This window comes from Malaya genurostris, chromosome 3 (genome assembly GCF_030247185.1).
Source record: "Malaya genurostris strain Urasoe2022 chromosome 3, Malgen_1.1, whole genome shotgun sequence".
Lineage (NCBI taxonomy): Eukaryota > Metazoa > Arthropoda > Insecta > Diptera > Culicidae > Malaya > Malaya genurostris.
In genome coordinates, this window is record NC_080572.1 from 235,395,145 (window position 1) to 235,421,803 (window position 26,659).

General features: G+C 36.0%; 1 protein-coding gene across 1 annotated transcript; it reads right to left on the minus strand.

Moving 5' to 3' along the window:
* Positions 1 to 2,673: 2,673 nt before the first annotated feature.
* On the minus strand, positions 2,674 to 16,570 carry LOC131434251 (odorant receptor 63a-like). Its single transcript, XM_058600908.1, is given in 10 exon segments — positions 2,674 to 3,488; positions 8,753 to 8,908; positions 9,026 to 9,127; positions 9,189 to 9,294; positions 9,364 to 9,634; positions 9,687 to 9,869; positions 15,326 to 15,464; positions 16,022 to 16,062; positions 16,065 to 16,321; positions 16,515 to 16,570. Coding segments are annotated over 10 exon segments (1,368 nt in total). The 3' UTR covers positions 2,674 to 3,431.
* Positions 16,571 to 26,659: the final 10,089 nt, after the last annotated feature.

Below are 26,659 nucleotides of genomic sequence, written 5' to 3' on the forward strand. Positions count from 1 at the left end.
AAATTGTACCCACTGGTTACAACCATACGACTCAGTTCGTCGAGATCAGGAAATGCGTGTGTGACAAATAATTTCACTCAATTTTCTCGGAGATGGCTAAACCGTTTTCTACAAACTCAGATTCATATGAAAAGTCGTATACTCCCAAACAAGGTTCCTGAATTACGTTTGGATCCGACTTCTGATTGCGGAACCACAGGATGATATGTGAAACGAAATTAAAATAATGCAATTAATTTTTCTCGTAGATGGCCGATCTAAGATTCAAATGAAATCTAAGAATCATCTATGATTCAAATGAGAGGTCTTAAAATCCTATAAAACCTCTTACTTTTTAGTCAGATCCGACTTCTGGTTTAGAAAATGCAGGGTGATTAGTATAAAAATGTCCATTTCACATAAATTAATCAGGTTTATCGGGTTTGCAGATTTGGATAGTCGATTACCAAATAAATTTATTTCAGTTTGAGCGGTATTCGTTTTTGGATTCGGAATGTACCCCCAAATTTTAATTCGCACTACAATTTCTCAAAGATGTCTACACACTGCTCAGGTGAATTTAACTGATTTCAGCTACACCGATTTTAGAATTCCGGTTCCAGTATCGAATCGATTCTCAAAGCTCAATCATTTTCTCAAAAAAGACCAAATCGAACTTCAAAAACAAATATTACAGGACTTAAGGTCCCATACAAAATTGGTGAATTTTATCCGATTCTGGAATTAAAGATGATGAGTTTATAAATTTCATGTAAATTGTTTGGCGTAATAATTTATGGCCATTCGAATCATTTTGGGCTATGCTAATTCCTGAATACCGGCTCTGGAAGTACCATAAATAATGACGAAAAACTCTGAAGTGGAACTTACTTCGACATCTCATGGAATGTTCAATCGATTGTCGCACGCTAAGATTGAAATTCGATATGTTTTGCAGTTTCGGCATTACAGGGTAATGAGTGATTAAAATCTCAATTTGCCGTTTAAAACGACGATAATTAAAATAATGTCATGAGAACTAAAAACACATGCGTATTGATAAAAAAAAAGGTATCATCTCACTGCTAGGTGGATTAATCACGTTTTTACATGAGGAGTTAGAGCCCCGTTGAACTAGTTTTACTGCAGAATTTCTGAAGTTTTTTCCATTTATCTTTTTAATCTAACACCACATACCTGCACAATACTTCTACTTCACGTAGAGTAACAACAAATTTTCTTTCTATGTGAAGGTAACACTTAATTTTCACACTATTTTTGCAAGAGAAAAAACAACAACAAACCGTTCCAGCAAATTGAACGAATATTTCGTGCAATACGTCGTTCAACAAGCGCTCAAAGACCAACAAAATAGAACGGCCTGCTGAGAGGGTAGTATCTGTGCCAGGAGTTAAATAGTTGTTCTAACCCCTTCGCTATCTGTTGTACTGAAGTATTATTTGTCAAAAACGACTGAATTTTTAGAATAGACGATTTACAATTTTTTATAGTAGTTCATTTTTATAGTTAATATTGATAATGTTTCGAGTGAAGCATGAAGTTCTGAAGACCAAAAAGTAGATAAATACAAAATATCATTGTAAATATTGTCATTTAACGGTAAATCTAAAAAATATATTTTTCTGATTTGTGATCACAAACGGGTTGAATCGATGCGAGTGACAGTTTCGCCATTACCCCATTACCCCGAAGTAATACCTAACGGCAGTGTTGGTGATTGCTGAAAATTTGACAGAAGCTGCTCGATTTTTATCTATATTGTATACAACTTTTTCAATCCGGTAGAAGGTGCTACAAGAATTCGAGTCTCTCAATGCATGAACCTTGAGAGAATTTTTCTACATTTCTTCGCTCCACTTCATACTCCGAGTATTTCATGGCCCATAAAAGAAATTCAGTCTGATAATGATCGCCGCTGTGGGGAATTTACCAAGAGAGAATTGCAAGTTGACAATTATCGCAGGAAATCGAATAATTGAAATAAGCGGCAATATTAAAATGATTCTATCGCAATTATCTACTGCCCATACAGAATCGGATCGCAAAACGAGAATAAGCGACCGTTTGTTGCTTCAGAGAGAATCCCCACGCGCTAGTCCCCCAGCGTGCTAGCCGTTGATTCTCAGACGGTTCACCGAGAGAAATTCGCTCTCGCACTAGTGTCTATTCTATGTTGAATGTACCATACCATGCCGGTTTTTTTTGTTGTTGCGATGATTTCCGTTTCTCTTTGATAGCACTTATTCAATCGTGGAAGAGTTGCGAGAGAGCTTTCTTTGATACGATAAAAGCCATCCTTGCCTAACGGTAGTCATGTGGAGAGTCCCACTCTCTGTGCGTAAATGCATTTCACCTTGTAAAGAAAACAGTCTCGCCATCTTTGCCGCATTTTGTCGCTATCTTGTCGCATCGCAATTTTTGTTGGCCGCCAATGAAAATTACAATATCAGTAGAATCAGCATGTTCGGTAGTTCGGCTGTTCTAAACTCGTTAAAAGATGAAAAAAAAATACCGAATGAAGTTTAGTGTGTAAGTAAACATCACTTTGTTTCTAAACAGTTCTAGGGAAGTATTGTTATCAAGGCTCAAAAAATGACCAATAGATTTAATCGATTGAAAATATTTTATTTAAGATAGATCAAATTTATTAGATGCTATTATTGATTTGTTGCTATAATAAACAAGTAACATGTATACCCCCAAACCTCCATTTACGTATCTTATATATGTATATATGTATTAATATACGTACACATGTGTGCAAATATATGTATTACTTTATACATATAAATTTTGGTGAAGTAAAAGCGATCATTTATATGTATAAATATATACACATATACGTAAATGAGTGAGTGTGTAAGCATACATACATACATATATAAGGTTCGTAAATGGAGGTTTGGGTGTACAAACCCAAAAGCGCAGTTTCTTATGGTAGTAAGCTTCAACTGAATAAAATCCATTTACGACACCATTGTGGAACCAGAGAACCAAAATTTTTATTTCTATGCTCGATGTATGAGAGCTGTCAAGTTGTCCACGAGTTGGGGGCACCAGTTTTATGATGTTCGCTTTGCGTGACTCATATGTCCGAGTCTCTGGTTACAATTAGAAAAAAATACTGGCTTTCACGGCAATTTTCTCGATTCCAGACAGGTTTAGTGTCAGGGCAGTAAAACAATGAACATGCTGGATGACGTCTCTCGGCTATGCGATACAATATAGATTATCGATGTTGTTTTCAGTGCTCAAAGGGGAAAAGCAGAGTCTTGAGGTCAAATTGAATTTGATAACCTGTACAGAAAATAATACTCAAAAGAGAAACTGTCATTTGCTGATAGGGTTGATGATGTTAGTCGAAAAATATGTTAAACATAATTGCTCATCGGGTTAAATATTGAACATTACTACAGACACACATTTATTAGTTACTCTTCTGTCAACGTCTGTAGTGCAGTGAAATACGAAGCAGCAGTCCGCATGATCTGAAAACAAAAACAAATTAGATGTGGTTTAAGAAAATTTGTCTGGTATAAGCAAATATTTACTCCTAGGAAAGTTTTAGTGCCCGATAGAAACATTTAGGGGAAGGTGGGGTTGGTAAGATCGCCACCCTAAGCATTTGGGTTATTTTCTGAAATCAGAGATACGGATTTACAATTCCATACATTCCATATCCTAATATACCCAACAATTCCATACATTCCATATCCTAATATACGACAACGCATTATAAGTTTACATGATTTCAGCTTCAAAAATTAGCGTAAAATTAGATTAAATGCAGCGGAGTTACACATGTTTTTATAATGCTATTATAAAGCAAAAAAGGGCGATTATTAGACTCTCATAGGATTATTACTCTTATAGTTATTATTAAGGTTTCGTCGCTCCAAAATATAGCATTGAATGTCGATATGTAGCACGGCGGAAGGTTTTTGTAAAATAATGCTCAGTTACGTTTTGAATGCAAATTTAATGCACATTGCTCCCAAGTATGTAGGATTAGTGTAATTATTCATTAACAATGTAAAAATAGAGTTGTAAATGTGCAGTGATATAATGCATATGGTTACTTGGGTAGTTAAAGTTCAGCAACATATGTGAAGGGCAGGGAGATTGGTTTGTTATTTTAGCAATCAACGTGCTTCAAGAAAAATTGTTAAAAATTGAGATGTTTCAACCAGTGTGAGTAGAACCGTCGCCTACTGAGGGTAAGACTGGCATCCTTCGAAGTTAAACCGACAATGAACTCAAACAACTCCATAGTTTCTGTAGAATTCAAGCTTAGGGCTAAGTTAATGATATTATTCATTTCAGTTTCCTGAAGTTGGTATAATTCGAGTGTTTCTGACGCCTCGGAAGCATATTTCACGCAACTCTGCATTCTTAGCAAGGATTAACTGAACGGCTGAAAGCAAAAATCGGATAAATGCAACTTAGTTTGGAAAACCCGTGTAAGTATTTTTGAATGCAAAAATCGGATAAAAACGAAGAATCGTTTAAAAACACCGGGCAAAATAACTTTGAAGGGAAAAAACGGACAAATACTTAGCCGGTTCTTCCGAAACTAATGTATTTATCCGGTTTTTGCATTCAACGTTCTTACAAACTGCCGCTGTGGGAACGACCTTAACAACCAAGCAAAGCATGCTTCGTCCACAGTGACAGTCGGTAAAAACTTTAAATGCAAAAACCGGAGAACATAAATATATTTGTTTTGGAAGAACCGGCTAAGTTTTTGTCTGGTTTTTGCGTTCAAAGTTATTTTGTCCGATTCTTACAGAAAATATGTTTTAAACGATTCTTGCATTGCAAAATGCATGTCCGGTTTTTGCTCTCAATGTTTTTATCCGATTTTTGCATTTAAAAATACTTAAACGGGATTTCCAAACAAAGTTGCACATATTCGACTTTTGCATTCAGTCGTTCAACTGTAATTGGCTTCAACTTACACGGTTAGTGTTTCATTTGTAGTTTCATAGCATCTGTTAAAATATTTCAGTCTCAATACGGAAATTTATCGAACACCATAGCTGTCTAACCCCACCAAGAATATTACCAAGTATTACAACAAGAGCATTAACAAACAATCAATCATTATCCGGTTTCGTTCAAACTCGTTATTCTCGTAATCCTAGTTTTGTCTGGTTTCCAATTTCCAATTTTTGGGTCGGGGTATTTCACTGAAGAATGAATAAAAGGACTAACTAGGCATCTACTTTCTGTGAATCAGAGATGGCATTTCACCAGAGTTATACACGCTAGAGTCAGATTTTTGCCACACCGAGGATGAAAAAAACGAAGCACCGCACAAAGAGGAAAGCGCACTTCTTCTCAGTGTCGAATAGACAGCATTTGAGTGTGTGCTTGTGGTTAAAGCAGCTGGCGCGAGTGAAACACATTCTCTTCGCATGAATCGCTCACACGCGCTCTCGTCTAAATACACCCAAGTGACCACTGGCGCGTGATTGTGAGCGAACACTTCTGTGAACTTCAATTAATAGAGAGTAGATCTGGCCTTGCTATGAAAAATTTGCAAGGAAAACCGAAAATTTTACGATAAATTGTTTTATTTTGCTGATTTTGCGTGTCTACGCTTCATCTACGAAAACCATACAGCAGAGTGCTCACCGGCGTGTACACCTCTGTGAAAGTATCTGCATCCACCTCAGAGAATTTATTAGCTAATGCTCTAGCACTTTGGTGCGATTCAGTGGAAGAGGTAAAAGGAAATAAACAAACGCACTCATGATGCGTGCACACTTACACAACAGTGGTGTATAAATGTGAAAGAGAAGAGCTCTCGTTGAAGTTGTCAGTGCGAGGGGAGAAATTTTGCTTGCTCTTCGTCACACAGAGGAGATAGAAGTGTGAATGAATAAAAGGACTAACTAGGCACCTACTTCTGCGGTGTTTCATGCAGTGAGTTAAAGTTATTCCGAATGGAAGCCGAGTGGAGAGAAAAAAAAGCTGCACACCCACTTTGATAATCCAACGTGGTCCGCAACAAAAGTCGCAAAAACGTTGAAAATTGCCAAATCAACCGTGTATGATGTGCTCAAACGTTTGAGGAAGCGAAAGAGCATGGATCGAGTGCTTCAAGGGAAGCAGGATAACGTTCTTATCGAGCCAGCAAACAGAACGTTGAATCAAAGTTTTGTCACCAAAACTCGAGCTCGGAAATTGTACCAGAGGGTATTGATTACGTTAAAATAGCTTCCTGGCCAAACATTCTACATGGCGACGGCACGAGGAGATGTTCCTGCGAAGTTTAGGTTTACTTTAATGGACAAATTTGCCAAAAAACTGATGATTTGTCAAGGTTTTTTTGCAGATGCGGAGCAAACACCAAAGTGTTCGTGACGAATAAGACGGCCCATCGAGAGATTGTGACAATAATGAAGCAGAAGCTTAAGAAAAGTGGAAAAACGGCTCGGGACGCTGCACAGATGACCAAAATGTGGAACAAATGTGCCAAGAAAGTTGACACCGGAGGTGTGCAGAGTTTGATAGGAGAAATCAAGGAAAAAGTGCGAATTATCAGTAGGAACAAAAAGAATTGGATTGATATTTTTCCCTTAAAGTACATTACCTTTGGTTTGATGTATTAATCTTATTTGTACGTCAATTCATTACCGAAATAAAGATAATTTTATTATTCCGGCTTCTGAATGGACAGATTTTTCACAGCATCGATGTTTTTTGACAAAAAATAAACTGATGTTGGACGCCCTAATTTGAATTCATCGTCAAGCGAACTACGATGGAATTTATTATACCAGATTTTTACAGTCGCATAGGACGAGGTTACACGACCAAAAGTCGAATCTAGTTAATTGAAGCATTCTTGTCTTGATAATCCACGACAAAAATCGTAATAAATCATTGCACGAAAATGTACACGGTTCAATTCTATTTTTTTGATGAGGTTAAATTTTCAACTAACATATAAACAAAACAAATAGCGCTCAAATTACAGAATGTTCTAAAGATGGTAATGGTTAAAAATGTCAAGCTTTATGATGAAAATGTCAAATTCACCGGGCAACACTTAGTGTTGTCAAGGCTAAATACATAAGTAACAACGTACGTATAATGCAATAAAACCGTAGCCACGACTCTTTCGAATTTTCTTCACTCGTTGAAAATTCGATAAAAATCACCGAATTCTGTAAAATATTCTAAGTGTGCTCTTTAGAATTAAAAAAATAACTGGTCTCTAGCTATATCTGCAAACATCGAGCTTGTAATAAATATTCATTTCGAATTTAAATATAAATTTAAAAAATCTGGAAAATAGACGGAAACGAATTACTAATTTAGTTCAATTTCTTTCACTCGATTCCGACAGGTTTGTGAACCAATCGGCTGCGAAATACATTCAAAATCGATTGTTTCACTAAATCGAATTTCATTCAAATTTTATTCCACATGGAATTCCTAAAGCTTGCTTCAGATAGAATTGGAACAAAGACAATTGCCTGTATTCTCGAATTTTTCCTGTAACACGGCTCATTAGGCGGCGCACACCTTCTTCGTCCATCGTTTTAGCTATGTTATTCCACCAGGTCGTCATCTGATTGATGTATTTGACAACCTTTCCCTTTGCTTTGAGTCTCCTCTTCATGATTGCCCAGTATTTCTCAATAAGACGGAACTGGGGGCAGTTGGGTGGGTTAAGGTTTTTCGGAACAAACTGGACCCCTTTCTCTGCATACCATTCTTGAACGACTTTGCTGTAATGACAGCTTGCCAAATCTGACCAAAACATAACGGGATGGTCGTGGGATCGAATGAACGGCAAAATTCGTTTTTGGAGACACTCTTTTTGGTATAGTTCCGATGTCATTGCCTTATTTGTAACGAAAACTTTCGTTTTTTTTGCCACAGCTGCAAATGCCCTGCCAAATCATAAATTTTCTTGCAAATTTGTCGGCAAAACACAAAATTTAAATTTGGCTGGAACATCCCCCCGAGCAGTTGCCAAGTACAATTTTTGACCTGGGATTTGCCCGAAGTCAGCCTTGACATATGTTTTTGAATTTTGACTACACTATTCTGTTTTATGGTCCGATTTGACTGTTTGCTAGCTCGTCGAGTTCTCCTCACGGTACTATGGGCAGCACCGAATTTTCTGGCCAAATCACGGTCCGACAGATTAGGATTCCTCTTAATCGTCTTCAAAATCTTACCACGCAGTTTCCAGTCGACAGTTTCACTCCGACGATTGGCTTGAGGCTTCCGAATCGTCGTCAATGTTTCCTTATACCGTTTGATAACGCGCCATACGGTATTTCTGAGCAATTTCAACTGTTTAGCTAGCCTAGACGCAGACAACAATGGATTTTCCAAATTACTGTGCACATTTTTTCCCCTTCTTTCGGCTTCCATGTTGATTATTTACAAAGTACAGTCGATTTACGGAATGTCAAAAATCTTACGTGAAGCTGACAAAATTCCCGACACGTGGGCGCCAAGAACTTCCAAATCCGTCCACCAGGAGCACCACAATATGAGCAAAAGCTTTAATACAATTTTTCGTTCATTTTATTTTTGGAATTCATTCCGAACTACGCATGTGGGTTATCGGAAACAATTATTTCTTGTCAGACTTGCCAGAATGACGGCAGAAGTGTTTGACAGACACTATTTGTCAACTGGAGGGAAATCTGTCAGATCAGAACCAGTGGATTTCGACTAGAAATATGGCAAATGGAAGAACCGGGATGAATAGAGCTGAACTTACCGTCAAATATGTTTCAAGCGACATGACGAATAACTTATGAGCACTGATATCGACTGTTTTCTGAACGTCTAGAAGCATAAAATGCAACGTCGATTTGAATTTTTTCGAACACTTATACCAATCGCAATCGTATACTGAGTTCGGTAATTGCATGCTCTATTTGAGACCATGGCATTGAGCCAGCGAGTGATTGACATGAAAAGAGAGAAGATTATACATCAATACGTTGTGTTCCAGATCTCGATGTTCGACGTTCCAGATTTTATTATTTACCTCATTCTGCACTCTTTGTCCATAATAGCAAAACTGGAACAATTGATAAATGGCTGCGATCAAGTATAAGAACATTACAAGAATTTGTGAATCACGCTCACTCTGTAAGTCGAGATGGAGATAATTATTGTTTGAAAAGACGGTTTCATTTGCTTATACTTGCCGCATTTACACTAGTATGGAAAGCGATTACACAAATGATCGAAGCACTGGCAAACACTTGAACAACAAGAATCGGGGAAAAAATCTCATTGATAGAATCCATGAACCTTAAACGGAAACAAGCAAAGTCATGAAACAGAACGTTGCAAATAATGATGCGTCTCCATCAAACTTGCCTCATGGTTCTTATGTGATGTTTGATACATTCTAGCAGGAAAAAATGTCTCTCCTCATCGTTGAAGTTGACGTTGGTAGTATCTCTGAGTATCAAATTCAACGTGCTGAACATTGCCACCAAGTGCATCGTAAGCAATACGTACAATCCGTCAAAAGCGACTACACCAGCCCAGGTCGTGAATCCGGATAGTGACTCCGAACAGAACAACAGCTCATGAAGTGGTGTATGATATTTAGCTTTCTCCAAGTAGCGATAGAAGGTTTTATAAACTTAAAATGAAATAGAGTGATTGTAGATGCTCCACAAATTAAACAAACGTACCGAAACGTTTCGGAGTATCATTTCCTTGGAACACATTAATCATATTGATGACAGCTGGAACAATTGAATAAGAACTTGCCACGATACCAACCGAAAAAGCGTACAACCGTAAATTGTAATTCACTTCTTTCCATTTGTTCTGCATAATCTGTTCGATTTTGTCGAAGGTTTTTTCGTTTTTCCCTGCAAAATATAGATATAGTTTAGATATGTTTTGTTGGAAAAAGTCACACATTCATCAGAGTATACTGAAATACTTATCCGATTTTTGCCTTTACTCAATTTTAGAAGAAAAACAATTTTAACAGATTTCAGAATAACATGGATTCAAATAACACTAAGTAAAGTTTATTACGAATATTACGCTCTAGGGGAAGGACGAGTAACACCAATTGAAATTCTATGGAATCCTAATTAATTCAAATACTGCAAAAGTTACTGTACGAACAAAGTTATGTCGAATCGTGTGAATATTTGATTTTAGAATGAGCCTCGGGGAATGGGACTCGAACCTGTAGCTAACGTCTAACCGGGGAAATTGTTTTATCAATTAAATTACCCTGCATATGAAAACACGTGAAGAGAAAGTCCAATTGACTAGACGAAGCCAGTGCTCTATCTTCGGAAATAAATTCAACAGAAACACACACCGCGATCATGAGTCTATTTTTCCCTCCTACTTTGCCGCCGACACTGATTTGAGATTTTGTTTCGTACCAAAATTGCCAAAATAGTTCAACCTATATTTTAACCAAATTTAAGAGAATAGGAACAACAAATCAAAATTAGCATTCGTAATTAGTTTTTAGTTGTGTTGAATATAACTAACTGAAATTAGGGAATCAATAAAAAAAAATACGCGAAAAAGTTTTTTGTTTGTTATAGGTGCTACGACGCGTTACATTTTGGTAAGTTGTAGATGTTACGAAGCGTTAGTTTTTTGTACATTATATATACTACGAAGCATTACATGTGTTACTTTTTTGTATGTTATAGGTTACGTTGTTATGCGTTACTTTTTGTAAGTTATAAGTGTTACGAAGCGTTACATGCGTTACTTTTTTGTATTTTGTATATATTACGTAGCGTTACATGCGTTCCTTTTTTGTAACTTATAGGTGCTACGACGCGTTACATTATACATTATAGATGTTACGAAGCATTACATGCGTTACTTTTTTGTATGTTATAACTGTTACAAAGTTCACACAGTGCTTACTCTGGTGAGGGATAAAAAATATTCACAACGTAGAAAATGTTTACAAAAGAACTATAAGAACTATTCAACTGTTGAAATATGCAATTCGAAAATGAAAATAATCACTTTGATGAACCGTTCGGAATGCGAACTTCGCACCAGACGAATGCAAGTAAAAGAAACAATCAGCTGCTTTGCGTTCGAGGAAAATGCATCCTGTATATTTGTTGGAAGGCGTTTCAGTGACTTTACTGTATGCTAATGGTGTCAGATATTTCATTGAATTAAATCAGAGAAAATTATTCGTATTCACTTTAATTCGGTTTTGTCTCTGACATTACCCACCCTTATTTTTTTCGGATCGGCGTAGAAAACAAGAGTAAGAGGTTTGTTGTCACATCTTGCCTTAGCTATTAGACATCTCGTTAGTTGAGCCACCAGATTATTCTGATGATTACTCAGCTTACGATGAACGGATTGCTAAGAAGTACCTTTGCTTTGCTCTCATGAAGCAGTATAACCATAAAATAATGTGCCAAATGAAGATGGATAATGCATAAGAAACACTTTAAGTCTGTTTATGAACAAGTATTAAATATTATTGATCATGGTCGTCAAATGGTGAGATAACTAAGTCCTCACAAGTCCCTATCTCATGCCTCCCCGAGCGTCTATGATAACATTTGGTCAATAGAACGGAGTCGACTGGGTACTATCGCCTTCTGCGTTAGTAGCAGAATGAGAGGATGCGAAATGGCTTGTAGGTTGAAGCCCATCCTAAAGTGCAATGTTTATCATAGTATATTACAACATATAATTCTGTTGTTTATTACATCATGTATTATTATTATTATTATTATTATTATTATTATTATTATTATTATTATTATTAGAAGAGCATAACTTACACTGCGACATTAACTGTTGTATTGTATCATAGCATATTGTTTCATATATTATCCACTTACACTATTTTATGTTATTATATACTATGTTGTATGGTATTATACTGCATTGCGTTATATCATATTATATTGTATTATATTATATTTTATTTTATTATATTATATTATATTGTATTCTATTATATCTGGTGTTCCTCAGGCTAGTAACCTAGGTCCACTATTGTTTGTGCTGTTCTTTAACGACGCTACTTTACTACTTGGCGTTGGATGCAGACTGGTTTACGCTGATGACCTGAAGCTGTATCTGGCAGTTCGGTTTATTGAGGACTGTGTTCGTCTCCAAGAACTTTTAAATATTTTCGTTGGCTGGTGTAGAAGAAAATTTTTAATTATTAGTACTGTGAAAAGTCAAGTTATAACATTCCATCGCAAAACCAACCCCATAATATTCGACTATCAAATCGATGGACAAACTCTTGGAAGAGTCGACGTTGTGAATGACCTCGGCGTTTTGCTGGATGCTAAGCTTACCTTTAACCAACACCGATCAACTTTGATTTTCAAAGCAACACGACAACTCGGCTTCATAGCGAAAATCAGCCGAGACTTTAAAGACCCGTACTGTCTAAAAGCGCTATACTGTTCGTTGGTGCGTCCATTACTCGAAAATGCGTGTTTGGTTTGGAGCCCGTACCAACTCGTTTGGAACTTACGAATAGAACGTGTACAGAAGAGATTCGTCCGGTTGGCTTTGCGGCGCCTCCCATGGCAAAACCCTCTGGATTTACCACCGTACCCTGACCGCTGTCGTCTGATTAGCTTGGAATCGTTAGAGCGACGAAGAAAGATGCAGCAAGCGTTACTTGTGGCTAAAGTAATCAATGGCGATATTGATTCACCAAAATTGTTATCTCTTCTTGACTTCCGTGCTTCTCAGCGATCTCTACGCTCGACGAGTCTACTTCAACCAAGATTTCATCGTACTACTTTCGGACAACATGAACCAATGACAGCATGTATACGTGCATTTTCCAAAGTTGAATTTGGTAAACCGACGCACAAGTTCTCACAGAAATTATTAAGTGTATCCTTGTTATAAGTTTGTTCGTTGCACTTCGTGTTATTCATTAAGACTTTTAATTGTCAGATGAATTATTTTAACAAATAAACAAATATTATGTTATATTGTATTGCATTATGTTGAATTATATTATATTATAGGGTTTATTAAGAGTAGTACTACGTACCTCTGCGCAAAATATAAATTTGTTTTCCTTATAAGTTATCATTTTTAAAGTAATCTTTTAACTAACTATCAAGGTCGTCACAAGGTGAGGTTCCTGTTTCATGCCTACACGTGTGTCTGTGGTGACAATTGGTCGAGGGAATGCGTTGATGGCAGAATGAGAGGATGAGAAATGACATATAAATTCAAGTAATATAATATCATAGCATATCGCAACAAATCATTTTATTCATTCTTTTATTTATTATAAATTTCATTGCACTATATTGTATTGTTTTTTATTATTATTTTCATTATTATATTCATTGTTATTATTATTAATTTGTCATCAATAATATTAACATATATTATTTTTATAGATGTGGATATTATTATTGTTATTGGAAGAGTAGAATTCCTGCAGTATTGCGAAGATAACAGTTCGGCTGAAAAGTTCGTATCGTTTAATAGAAACACACATTTTTTTGCCATAGTTCGTTTTTATTATTCAACATAATTGCCATCAGAGGCGATACAGCGATTATAGCGATCTTCCAACTTTTCGAAATCATTTTTGTAGTACGATTTGTCCTTTGCCTCAAAATAGGCCTCAGTTTCAGCGATTACCTCTTCATTGCATCTAAATTTTTTACCAGCGAGCATTCTTTTGAGGTCTGAGAACAGGAAAAGTCACTGGGGGCCAAATCTGGAGAATACGGTGGAGGAGGGAGCAATTTGAAGCCCAATTCTTTCATTTTCAGCATGGTTTTCATCGACTTGTGACACGGTGCATTGTCTTGATGAAACAAATGAGGCCGTTTTTTTTAAAAATTTCGTCCTTCAAACGCTCTAATAACGCTATATAATAGTCACTGTTGATGGTTTTTCCCTTTTCAAGGTAGTCGATGAAAATTATACCATGCGAATCCCAAAATACAGACGCCATAACCTTACCGGTCGATTGTTGAGTCTTTCCACGCTTTGGGTTCGGTTCATCGCGTGCAGTCCACTCAGCTGACTGTCGATTGGACTCCGGAGTGAAGTGATGGAGCCATGTTTCGTCCATTGATATATATCGACGGAAAAAATCGGTTTTATTTCGATATAAAAGCTCCAAACACTGCTAAGAATCACCAATTCGTTGTTGTTCTTGATCGATTGTGAGCTCACGCGGCACCCATTTTGCACAAAGCTTTCTCATATCCAAATATTCGTGAATAATATGTCCAACACGTTCCTTTGATATCTTAAGGGTGTCAGCTATCTCGATCAACTTCACTTTACGGTCATTGAAAATCATTTTGTGGATTTTTTTCACGTTTTCATCGGTAACAGCCTCTTTTGGACGTCCACTGCGTTCATCGTCTTCGGTGCTCATATGACCAGTACGAAATTTTGCAAACCTTTTACGAATTGTTGCTTCGCCAGGTGCAGAGTCTGGATAACACTCATCAAGCCATTTTTTGTTATCGGCGACACTTTTTTTCATCAAAAAGTAGTGTTTCATCAACACACGAAATTCCTTTTTTTCCATTTTTTCACAATAACAAAAGTAGCTTCACTCAAAATGCAATATCTCACAAACTAATAATCAGAAAGCTGTCAAATTTATACACGTATCTTTTGAAGGTTGGTACTAACTGAAAATGGTATAGATTTAATTCTAGTGGCGCCCTCTCATAGAAACGATACGTACTTTTCAGCCGATCTGTTAGAAGAGCATAACTGGCACTCTAACTGTTAGTTTATGTATTGTTTTATATTATATTATATTATATTGTATGACATTGTGTTATACATATTATATTTAATTAAAATATATTATATTATATTATGTTATATTATATTATTTTGTAATCTATTGTATTATTTTATGTTATATTAACTTCATTACACTATGTTTCATTGTATTTATCAATATAAAACATTTTGCACGGGGGCGTAAAGGGAAGGGAGCATCAGGGCATCGGACGAATTGATGACTGGACGAGGGATTGTGGATAGCCAGCCCAAGTCACTTGAAGGAAACTTGTTTCCTTCTGAAGGTTTGAAATGAGTCTGACGCGCCCTTCTCAAACAAACCATCAGGCGGGTTCAAGCATGTATAGCGATATGCTTCATCCATGCACTGGATATTATGGTTGGTAACAGCTATAGTAAGAAGGTGAATGGATGAGTCATATCGGGGCTGCTGTAAGTCTACCCGCATCCACTGGCAAGTCCTTGAACTGATGGTGGCTTCACTTCACATCACATCACATCACATCACAAGTATTTAATATTATTTATCATTGGGTATTTAATTACGTACCTTTTTTCAAGAAATTGATTTGTCTCAACATGTCATGATTTTTCATTGTTTGAAGTAATTTGAAAATCTCGTCCCGAAAGCTGTGTAAGCGCATTATTTTTATTCCGGTTGCACAAATACTGCCAAGCGAACAGAGGCCCTTTGGAGTATTAGATAAGTGATACATGACATAAGTGATTAATCTATTGAACAAAAGTTTTATTAAAATAATACAAGTCAGGTCAGTTGCCAGTCAATTGGAATCAAGAAATTTTATAACGATTCTCAAACAGTTTTATAACATGCTCATGTTTTATTAAAACAAATCAAAAATGTATCTCATCTTATTACATTTTAGCTTTACTTAATTTGATAAGTACGTTAAATCATATGCAAAAATCGGAGCAATACAATTCAATGAGGAAAACTCGTTAAAGTATTTTTGAACGTAAAACCCGGACAAAAATATTGAATGCAGAAACCGGACACGGATTTTGCAATCGTTTCAAAACGTTTTTATTGCAAGAGTCGGCGTAAAACGGATAAAAGCCTCGGTTTGTTCTTCCGAAACAATGCATTCGAGATACGTATCCGATTTTTACACTCAATGTCCTTATCTGGTTTTTGCATCCGAAAATACCTGCACTGGTCTTCCACACTAAGTTACACTCAACCGATTTTTGATTTTAGCCGTTAATATCACATTCGAGTTCTTACCTCAGTTATAGTTTTCAACTCGCCCATATTGTGAAAAAAAACTCCACCTGTGCGTAAGTGTTGTACCAATGCATCACTATCATAAAATAATACAAACAAGTCCACCATACTTTTTGATTCCCAACAACACTTTCCGGCCAAACTCCCAGCGAAGAAGACGTCATCCGTAGCCAAAATATGCTTGCGTCATTTTTTCCGGGAACATCCGGCTTCGGTTGGTAATATTCTAGTTCCATGCTAAAGGTTTCGACATTTAATTTCGATTTTGGATAAAAATTGTCTTTTATAGAAATCTTTACCCTAAAACATTTCCTATTGTTGGTATAGTATGAGTATTGCAATCGTTCTTTAGTCTTCTTAAAAATAAGCGTTCAGAACTTGTCTCTACATCTTTGTTCTGTTCCTGTTTCTCATCGTTCAGTTTACTCACTTGATCTTAGGAGTTAATTCAATTCTTTCTTCATACAATACATCAAACAAATTTGTAACCTACGAATCAGTACAAGTCATGTAACTGATTGTACAGTTCAACGGATCAAATTTAGTCATTATCTGTCATTAGATGTAATGTAAGCAATTGCCTTTGATCCTTTATTTTCGCAACTCTGACCCAGCGCACCTGAAAATGAATGAAGTAGGATTCCACATAAATTTCTAATCGGAAAGCGAACAAATCACGCGACCAAACAAGGTGTGAATCAGATCTGTCCTTCACGGGCAAACCGCAATGAATTAGGTTTGGCTTGGCCGGCAAACGACACGACTTGCTAATATCGACATGTCTGTGGCATCATTCCACGTGTATTTTCTGTGATCCATTCGATTGATTTATACGACAAGAGCTGTTATCAATAATTAATTATAACGCTTATCATTTGGAAAGACTGTTCCAAGACAATTTTGTGAGGCATTCCAAAAAGTAATTGGTTTTCTTGTGTCTATAATAAATGCTTTGTCACCACACTCCAATCCTCCCATGACCCAGACAACCGGGCCGAAGATAGCTTTCGAAAAATACATCGCATTCGGTGTCAGAGGGCGTTTAACAAATTATTTTAATTTTATTTCTTTAGTCTTGTCGTTTTTTGGTGAAAAAATACCTATGAATTTAATGTAGTAGTGAAATAGTATGAATAATAGTAATAGTAATACCCAATGAGTAGCGATGCCATTTATACAGATTTATCTGTATTATACAGATTTTGACAAGAGTGAACAGATTTTATACTGATTTCCCAAATTTAATACAGATTTATGCAGATTTCATAAAAAGAAAGAAACAAAAATTAAATTTGATGAAAAACACTAATGTCATTTTCGCTTGAGAAACCTGAAAATGACCCAGGGTAGTTTCATCAAACAAACACTTTTCACGAAACTGTGTTTATTTCGCACTTAGCAACGAGGATTTGAGCAAATCTGATACAAAATCAAGGTTCGAAACTGACTCGATTTTCAGTTCAAATACGTTGAAACTAGGTTCGAAACTAGCTTAAAAGAAATGGTTTGACAGCAGTTAGGGTGAAAACTGGGTTAGTTTGGTTTTATCAAGCGAAACGATATAATTTAAAGCGAATTTGAACTGATATCCAAGGAAGTCATGCCATCATGAAACTTTTTTGTCATTGAGAGTTGTATAACTTGACGTTGCTTATTGGGTGTTGGAATTCCAATTCTACAAGTTGAACATTTTTAAATTAGACAGGTATGTCAAATTATAATTTATTTATTGATAAAAAAAACTATTAAATTCCGTCGTTGAATATTCTTCTGGGCGCGACAATGACTTACGAATATATGAAGAATGAATGATCATTGAATTTATATATCCATAATCTATTGGAATATCATCTTTTAACATTTTTTTTTATTATAGAAATTTCATTCTATTAGTTCATACAGATAAATACAGGTTTTTTATGCAGAGCAATACAGATTTTCTATGAAAATATCTGGCATCTCTGCCAATAAGTATAATACTGGCAACACTAGATTTTTTACCGTCACTGATAATCTCATAATGCTGATTTGCTGATACTAAAGAAAGAAATTATCGTAGTAATTAACTAAGAAAAATGTTGGAGACTCTGAAAATTAATTAATTAACGATAATTAAATTAATTGAAAATTGATTTCGATGCTCCACAATATTGATGCAATTTCATCGAATGTACAACACCGGAGCTGCCAAATTCTCCTTCTCCATTTGAAACTGAAATCGGGAACTGAATGCTTGATTCTATATCTGGAACTGAATTTTGAACCTGACAAAGTAACGCATGTAATGCTTCATGACACCTATAAATGGATTTTGGAACCGAGCCTTGACTTACACACATTAATTTAGATCAAAATAATTGTGAATAATAGTAATTAAATTATTAAATTGATGGTTTTAGCATAAACTTTTCATTTAGAGCCAATTGAAAAATCCAGCATAAGATTCGAAATTGTTCAATTTTGACTACAAACAGGATTATAACTCTTACAGGTCGTATATGGAACCAAATTGAGCGATTTGAAATTGCGCTTCCCATTAGGAAAGAAAAGACAATTCAAACTAGAAATTTCTTGTGAGTAAATATAAGTAAAAACAGTTATTTTAATAGAGTGCAAAGAATACAAATTTTAAATTAAATTGTTTCAAGTTTTGAACACACGCTTTGAATACAAATTTATTCGGCATCGTTCCTTAACTAAAAAATGAATAGATGAGAAGAAACTGAAATTTTGACTACAAGCATTTTTATGAAATAGAGTGGAGTGTCACTCATTTGCGAGTTGACATTTGCGCGAGAAAAATTTGCAAGAGAAAAAGTTTCTCATTATTGTATTCTCAATTTGACATCCACAGAAGTTAAGCGTATGACAACTGTATTTGAGGACGAAACGACTTTCGGCGAAATGGCATTCGGCGAAACGACTGACCCGCACAATGTTCCTAAAAATGTCGTATGAATTTCACAAGGCTTTTTTTTGGAATTGCAGCTTTCGTGACTTCATAAGGCTGTCTTGTGATTCGCATACGATATTCTTGTGGCTAAAAACCATACGAAATCATTATGAAATTCCATATACTTTTTACCTGAGTGTGTACAAAGTTGTATGGGAAAAAAGTACAGGTGTCTAATGTCGGAGACATAACTGGATGTCGTGAATACGAATAAAACTGACACTCTTACTTTATACTTCCGAATATAAATTAGTTGATCGATAGTGTGAATTGTGTTTTGTTTTGCTCTTTTACACTACTAGACTTTGAAACGATACACCTAAACTACAGTACAGATTAGTTACATTAAACATTCTGACACACAAATATTACGAAATAACCAGTATAGTACCTTATGATCAAATAATGGTGGTTCTGAAAAGAATCTTTTATGAAGGCGTTCGTGATGGTGAGTGACGAGTTTAGTTCAAATTCCGATGGATATCGCTGACTTCCGTCTTCTATTTCCAGGATTACCTGTTCTCCGTGAATGCGATACTGATATGTGTTCTGTTGGAGTCTCCTGCTTCTTCCGCTTGCGGTAACAAGCTTTGTATTTCGATTGGAGATTCTTTGATTGCACCATAATCAACACGATAACAACGACAATCAAATTCGAAATGAATGGCTTCTGAGTCCGTGCTATGCATTTTATATAGCAAATCTGCAGAAAGTTTACTACAAACTACAACTGGTTGAAAAATGGGCCGTATACAGTAGAGTGAAGCAAAATTTCGCATAATTCTTCGGATATAAAATTATGGTTCTAAATAGCACCTTAGAGAATTTTGATGTCTATTATTTCATTTTGGATTTCAATATTTTAGTAAAAGATATATCAAAATGCTGTACGGGATTAATTTCTGGCATCCCAGAAGAGCCAAGTTGTATAATTTTCTAAAATATTAAACACTGATTGGCTGTAAACGATTTTAAACACTGTGGCGAATTTAGAACTGTGAAAATTGCAAAAAACTGATCAAATTATCTTAGATTTGCACGACACTGATAATTTTAATTTTTGATGTCCAAAGAAGCAATCTTTATAGTTCTTTAGGTAACATTTAGAACCATTAGAAGGACTGATTTTGTATAATGTTCCACATCATTGTCCATTTTCCGTTGTATTTTGCTCCAATGCAAACGACCACCAACAGGGGGAAACTGGCTCTGCGAATTGAGCGTTTGAGGTTTTGTACAACGCTAAAGGTCTGCTCTTATTACTAGCGACTGCTCCACCTGACGACTGAAGTCCAAATGAAAGCATTGCCGACAGCTCCACCTGACGACTGAAGTCCAAATGAGAGTTGCGACCTGAGCGTTTGAGATTTTAACCACGCAGAAGGTGCATTCTGCGAAGCTGCTGGTTGATTGAATCATTTCCACGACGTCTGCTTCCATCCAACGCACAAGAAGAAATGATCGATTTTCGACCACGGTTCCTCTTTTATAAGCAGTCACTTGAAGATATGTGTCTGACTACCTCAAAATCGTCGTCCTTGCGCGAAAAACCCACGCAAAAGTAAAGAGTTTTCCGCGTTGTTTTCAAATTTTGAGAAAAATTTATTTTTGAGTTGTTTGTGGTTATCTCACACTGTTCAAAATTTTATCCTAAATTCCTGATCATATTTTTGATGAAATAGTGAAAGAATCATGTTGCTGCCATTAATACAAGTCGAGATATTCACGATTAAGTTCTGCCCATTCTTCCATATGGCTAATTTTGAAAAGGCGCCCCATAGTAAAGTAAGTCGTATTCACGACAAAAGATAGAAAGGTTATTTTTCTCATTCCACCAAACTTTTCGTGTTCCTTTTGGGTCCCATCAATCTATAAATTAGAGTCACTCCATCTGTTATTTTCATAAGAAATTGAACGAGGAAGAAAACGTTTTAATGCCGCAAAAAAATCCAACATTTGAAGAAAAAGTTATAAATGAAAAACCGACACAAGGCCCGAACAATGTTTCATTCCTAAATATGTCTAGCACCACTGCTGCTAGTGAAAGTAATACGACTTGACGATCTTTTATTATGCTATAACGGTTGATCTGAGTTGTTTGATGTGTTTACGATAGTTATTCAGCTTAGTATGAAGATTCTTCATAAGTGACAAACCATGTTACAAAACTCACTGTAAATACACAATAAAAAAGTTATGTAAGTTTTTATTTTGTTAGCATAAAATTTTGCATAGTTCTTATGGGACCCAAAAGGAACACGAAATGTTTGGTGGAGCTTAAATCCAAATTTTACCCCACCCTATTGCTAATCTTAGAATAAATTGTTGTAATCTTAGTTCTTCTTGTTTTTTAGTATTGATTTTATTAGTATTGATCTACTGAGATTAGTTGCGGTGGACAATTAATAAAAATTATAAATAAGTTGTGTGTTCAGTAACAAGTGGTGATTTTTAAGCCCTGTTATATACTCAAAGTACATTTAAATATCTTTATTACATGTATGTTAGATATTTTAGGTGAAGGGATGAGGCGGGTTGTTCTTTTTGCTTCCACTAGATATCTTTTCTAGGTATATTTAAAATCTCTGTAGTATCACTTGCACACAGTGAGAAATCAACCAAAGATAGACGCTCAGATAACGCAGAACAATAATATAGGTAACAAACAGTCCAGGCGCCGTAGCAGTTCTTCGAATTTTCCAGTTTACTTTCTATCTGCTTCAATTATTGCGAATGTCATCTGATTTCTAACAATAACAGATATTTGAGCAACAGTTGTATGACATGGGGAAACCCGAGGGAATTCGGCACTGACACACTCGGTAAGTTGCTTCCCCTGATTGATGTTCAGTGTCTTGTCTACACGGAATTATCACTTTACGATCAGTTTGCCGAATCGCTTCCCACAGGAAACACAGAAAGGTGTGTTCAATTATACTACCTTCAGAAAGGGGTTTTCCCAAATTCAGCTCATGAATTGCTGGCGAAGTGAGCAATTCAGAACATTCCGACCTGTTCAATAATCATTTAGATACAATTTTTGGAAATACCTACAACAAATGTCTCTTGATATGTCTATTGGATTGATGGATAAAAGTAATTGCGGGGACTATTTCCAAAATTCTGGTATAGTCGAACAGTAAACTCTGCTTAAGGTTCACTACTATCAATTATACAGTTAAACTTTGTTATATTAATTAAAATACGGAGCGTATCACAAAACTAGCCTTGAAACGTGTCTTAACAACATTTATTTAAAGAATGTCACTTTTCAAAATACATATTCTCAAACATTTCGGTTTAGGTTTTTTTTTAATTCTTCAATTGGGGGGATGTTTCTCAGAGTCCTTAAAGTACGAGGCGTCTCCATAAAGTAAGTGTACTCAATTTATGAAGATAACAGAAAATAACACAATTCGCTACACTTCTTCATATGTGAGTTATTTTTTGACATGGTCACCATCTCAAACTTGTTCTCACCCATGTGCACCTTAAGGATTTAAGAGTAAACCAAGTTAACTTGTGTTGGTAATTTGTGTATTACGTACATTTTATTTGGTACGTATGTCATAGATCTCTGTATTCATATATGCAGTGCAACGAGTTTATCAAAGTGGCTTGCACGATTCTTCTTCTTCTTCTTCACTTCTGGTGGCGTCACCTCACTTGAGATGACGCCGATTGATGGCACAGCGATTTAGCTATATTGCCAGTTAGCTTTCGTTTATAGTCCAATGGACTTTCTTTTCACTGGACTACAAGTGAAACCCTCGCTATGTGACAACGTGGAGTCACCGAAGTACGGATGAAAATCCTTTCTTTCTCGCGAAATACTCGAATTTTCACCGCACTAACACGATACGACGTGTTCACTCGTTGAGGGTTTCACCGGAAGTCGGCTTGCACGATTGAGTTTCAAACAATCTATTTTAACAATAATTTATTCTCAAATGAATGTTAAGCCTGACATTTTGGATGAAATATTAGTTTTGATCAATTTTGCACCAACGTTTGATGGAAAATTGCTTACATTTTATGAATGTAGATTTCAATACGTTAATAAAAAAAGTTAGCAACACTGCTTCAATGCATTTGTATTAGATTGCGCTACACAAAATAAACAAAACTAAGAGCAAATTCAGCAGCTAGAAGTTCTATATGGAAGATCTATAATAGAGCAGAAACTGGAACAAATGTATCCCCAGCAAGCCGTTCTAGTTTTATTTATTCGACCAGTTCTTCTGTCAAATTTAAAACTGGTCTACGATGCCGTTCTATTTTTTTTGTATATTTGAAACACGAGTAAAACACTGCTGGGGCTGCCAGTTTTCCTTGTTATAAAATTCAGATTTAAATTTTGTAACTGACATAAATTATGCATCTAGAACTAAACCACTCCTGAACATGCCCTAAATATAAATAGTTTTACGACAACATTCCATATCCATTGCCTTTCGCGTGTTAAATTAAAGGTTTCTATTTTGCGGGTTTACTTATAGAAGGTACGTAAATGTTTATATCGCAATAATTTCTGCAAGAGGAAATCCATATAGAAATGTGTTTGTTGCTAATCAAATGTGTCAGTGGATGTAAGCTGAAACTGAAATAATTTTTCTCGAGCAGTTTTAAGGAAAACGGAAGAGTTTTAGACTAAGATTTTCGCTTTTCTTGAATTGCAATTTAAAGCAGTATGAACCAATTGATTTTTTTTTCAACCATATGGAAGATTTATTGAGTAAAATCAGGAAAAGAAGCGCCGGAATTTGTTTTTACGCACACATTGTTGACATTACTCATACGCTTGCAAAGAGTCGTAAAAACAAATTCTGGCAATTCTTTTCCTGATTTTAATCAATAAATTTTTCAAAATTTCAAAAACCTTTAATTCAACACGCGAAAGGCAATGGATATGGAATGTTGTTGTAAAACTATTCATTTTTTCCGGAAAACTACTTTTGTAACTGAAAATGTTTAGTTTTGTTTATTTTGTGTAGCGCAATCTAATACAAATCCATTGAAGCAGTGTTGCTAACTTTTTTATTAGGGAATTGAAATCTACATTCATAAAATTTAAGCAATTTCTCATCAAACACTGCATATATGAATACATAGATCTATGACATACGTACCAAATAAAATGTACGTAATACACAAACTACCAACACAAGTTAACTTGGTTTACTCTTGATCCTTAAGGGAAGAAAAGAGATGGAATCTGAAAAGGGCCAGATCAGGGAAATACGGAGAGTGGTTCAAAACGTCCCATCCAAAAGAGTCCAGGAGTTTCTTCGTGACGTTGTCTGTGTAATATCTGGCTTTGTCAGGCAGTAGGTAAACTTGCTTTTAAGCCGTCCTTCTCAATTTTATAAGCGTCTCACAGGAGCCTTTCCCTTTGCAACGAGGTAGGTTATTGAATTTTATACTTGGCGGGAGAAATGCTATTGCAATAGTTTTCGTCACAATAACCTAGGATTGATCTTGTTTTGAAGCAGAGGGGTCAGAATACGCAGTACTGTTGCAAACATATAAAAAAGTACTCCCTAGAGCTATGAGAGCATCAGTACATTCTGACATGCCTGGTATGTAAACCGTCGATCAAGTTTCCAGTTGCAACAAGTAAGGCTTCTCAACGTATCAGGAACATTGTATGTAAAAAAATCCAGGAATTGTATGGGAATCAGGAATCAGAATTAATTGGCTCAAATGACACGTTCCCCGTGTTTTTCGGGAACTTATACCACAGACTAACAGACAGGACACTCAAATTAGATTCTTCAACCATTTTAACGGTCATTTCGAATATTCCTTTATTTGGGACAGTACTCACATGTGTCATGATGGCGCCACGTTACCCTATCAAAAATATCCTGTTTGTCATCTAGACTGTGTTTATTTTTTCATTTACCAACAGAGTTGCCATTCATACAGAATTATATGTAATGTATTGATTTGTATATGTCCATGCGAATTTCATGCAGGATACAGATTTATTACATATTGCCAAAACTATATACATAATTGTGCCTACTTCTCATCCTCCAACGCAATACAAAATCGAACCCGTTTTGCTACAATATTTACTTGCTTCTGATCTGCCGCCACTTAATTTCGGGTGAAAACTACCAACACAATAAAAAATAGTCTAGATGAACAACGTTGAGTCAAATAAATGGTTACCTTCCAACATCGCGAAAAAGTTAAATATATTATCAACGTAATCCAATAATTTATTGTGACGATTTATTTTCAAATATTTTGATGAAATCTGGCATCCCTGCAAGCAGCTGATCGGTGTTGACAAACGAGGGGAAACCAACTAGTAAAAAAACTTTTACATAACACCAGGGGTGTACTGATAGTAAATAGTTCGCGCAGTACAATATAGGTGGAACTAGTGCATCACGAAAAATTATTTTTATAAGAATTTACTCATACTGTCATGTCTGTTAGTCTGTGCTTATACCTTGTCGTGAGATCTCGTCACTCTCCTGATGGGAAAAAGAGAAGGGGAATGTGATAGTTTAAAAGGGGTGAGGTTGCACGACTGCACAAAAAAAACCGACAGCAACAGCTCACATAAAGTTTGAACTATCTGCGAGAGAGCTTGGTGCTCTTTTCCACATTGGGTTAAAAACCCAAGGATGTCTTTAAGTGTCAACCTCTTAAACAACGGTTCATCTATGTAATAGTAATCGAAAACACGATGTCTGCATTGTAATGCTGCAGGACAATATGTTATCAGCCGATATGAAGTCCCATCATCAGATTCCCAAAGGTCACATGAAAACAATTCAGCCCACAGTATAGTATATAACATGATAATTTTGACTGCAATGGCTAGTCAGACTCCTTACAAGTGGACCACAATCACGCGTTGAGAAACGTAAAAGGCTCCTCGAAACCGTTCGGTATGGTCCTCCGAAAATGTTTTTATTTTACGGCAAATCTGTGAACTATTCCTGTAGTATTTATGCTCAGAGGAAGCTCAAATAGAATCGTTTGATTCATTCAACACTTCGGAATTTGTAAGGCCAGCTTAGGACTAACAAAGTTGATCCCTCTACCTGACTTAACCAATTCGTCAGCCTTACTTATTACATGTTATATTGAAATGAATAGGTCACCTAAACGAGATTTATAGCATTGTAAGTGCTGTGTTTTTCTATCTGAGTACGATAAGCGATTAATAGCTTAGACCATGAGTCAGAATAGCTTAGTGCTTTAGTTACAGTTTGGCTGTCAGAGCGAAGATCTATAATTTTAGCTTAAACTCCGCACATAATTGCAAACATTTCTGCCTCCAATATCTATCCCAAGAATGTGAATGCTCCCGTCCCGTTTCGCTACAGTAGACACCAGTGCCAGCTCGTTCCTCCATCAGTGATCGATCAGTAAAACAGACCACAATGCTCTTGCTGTTGGCTTTCATTGAAACAGAGGAGGAGAGTGGAGTGGTACTCTCTAGGTGAAATTTTCACTTTGAAATGTAATATCACTTATGGCGAGAATCATTGCATCCCAAGAGACTTTTTTTAACTTTTGGCTTTTAACAAAATGTTCTTTGTTTATATTCCCAGAGACCAATAGCCTGTTATCTGTAATTCTGCAACCAGAAGTATTCGAATAAAATTCAGGAACACTGTATGGGACCACAAGTTATTAAACGAAATCCGACACAAGGTACG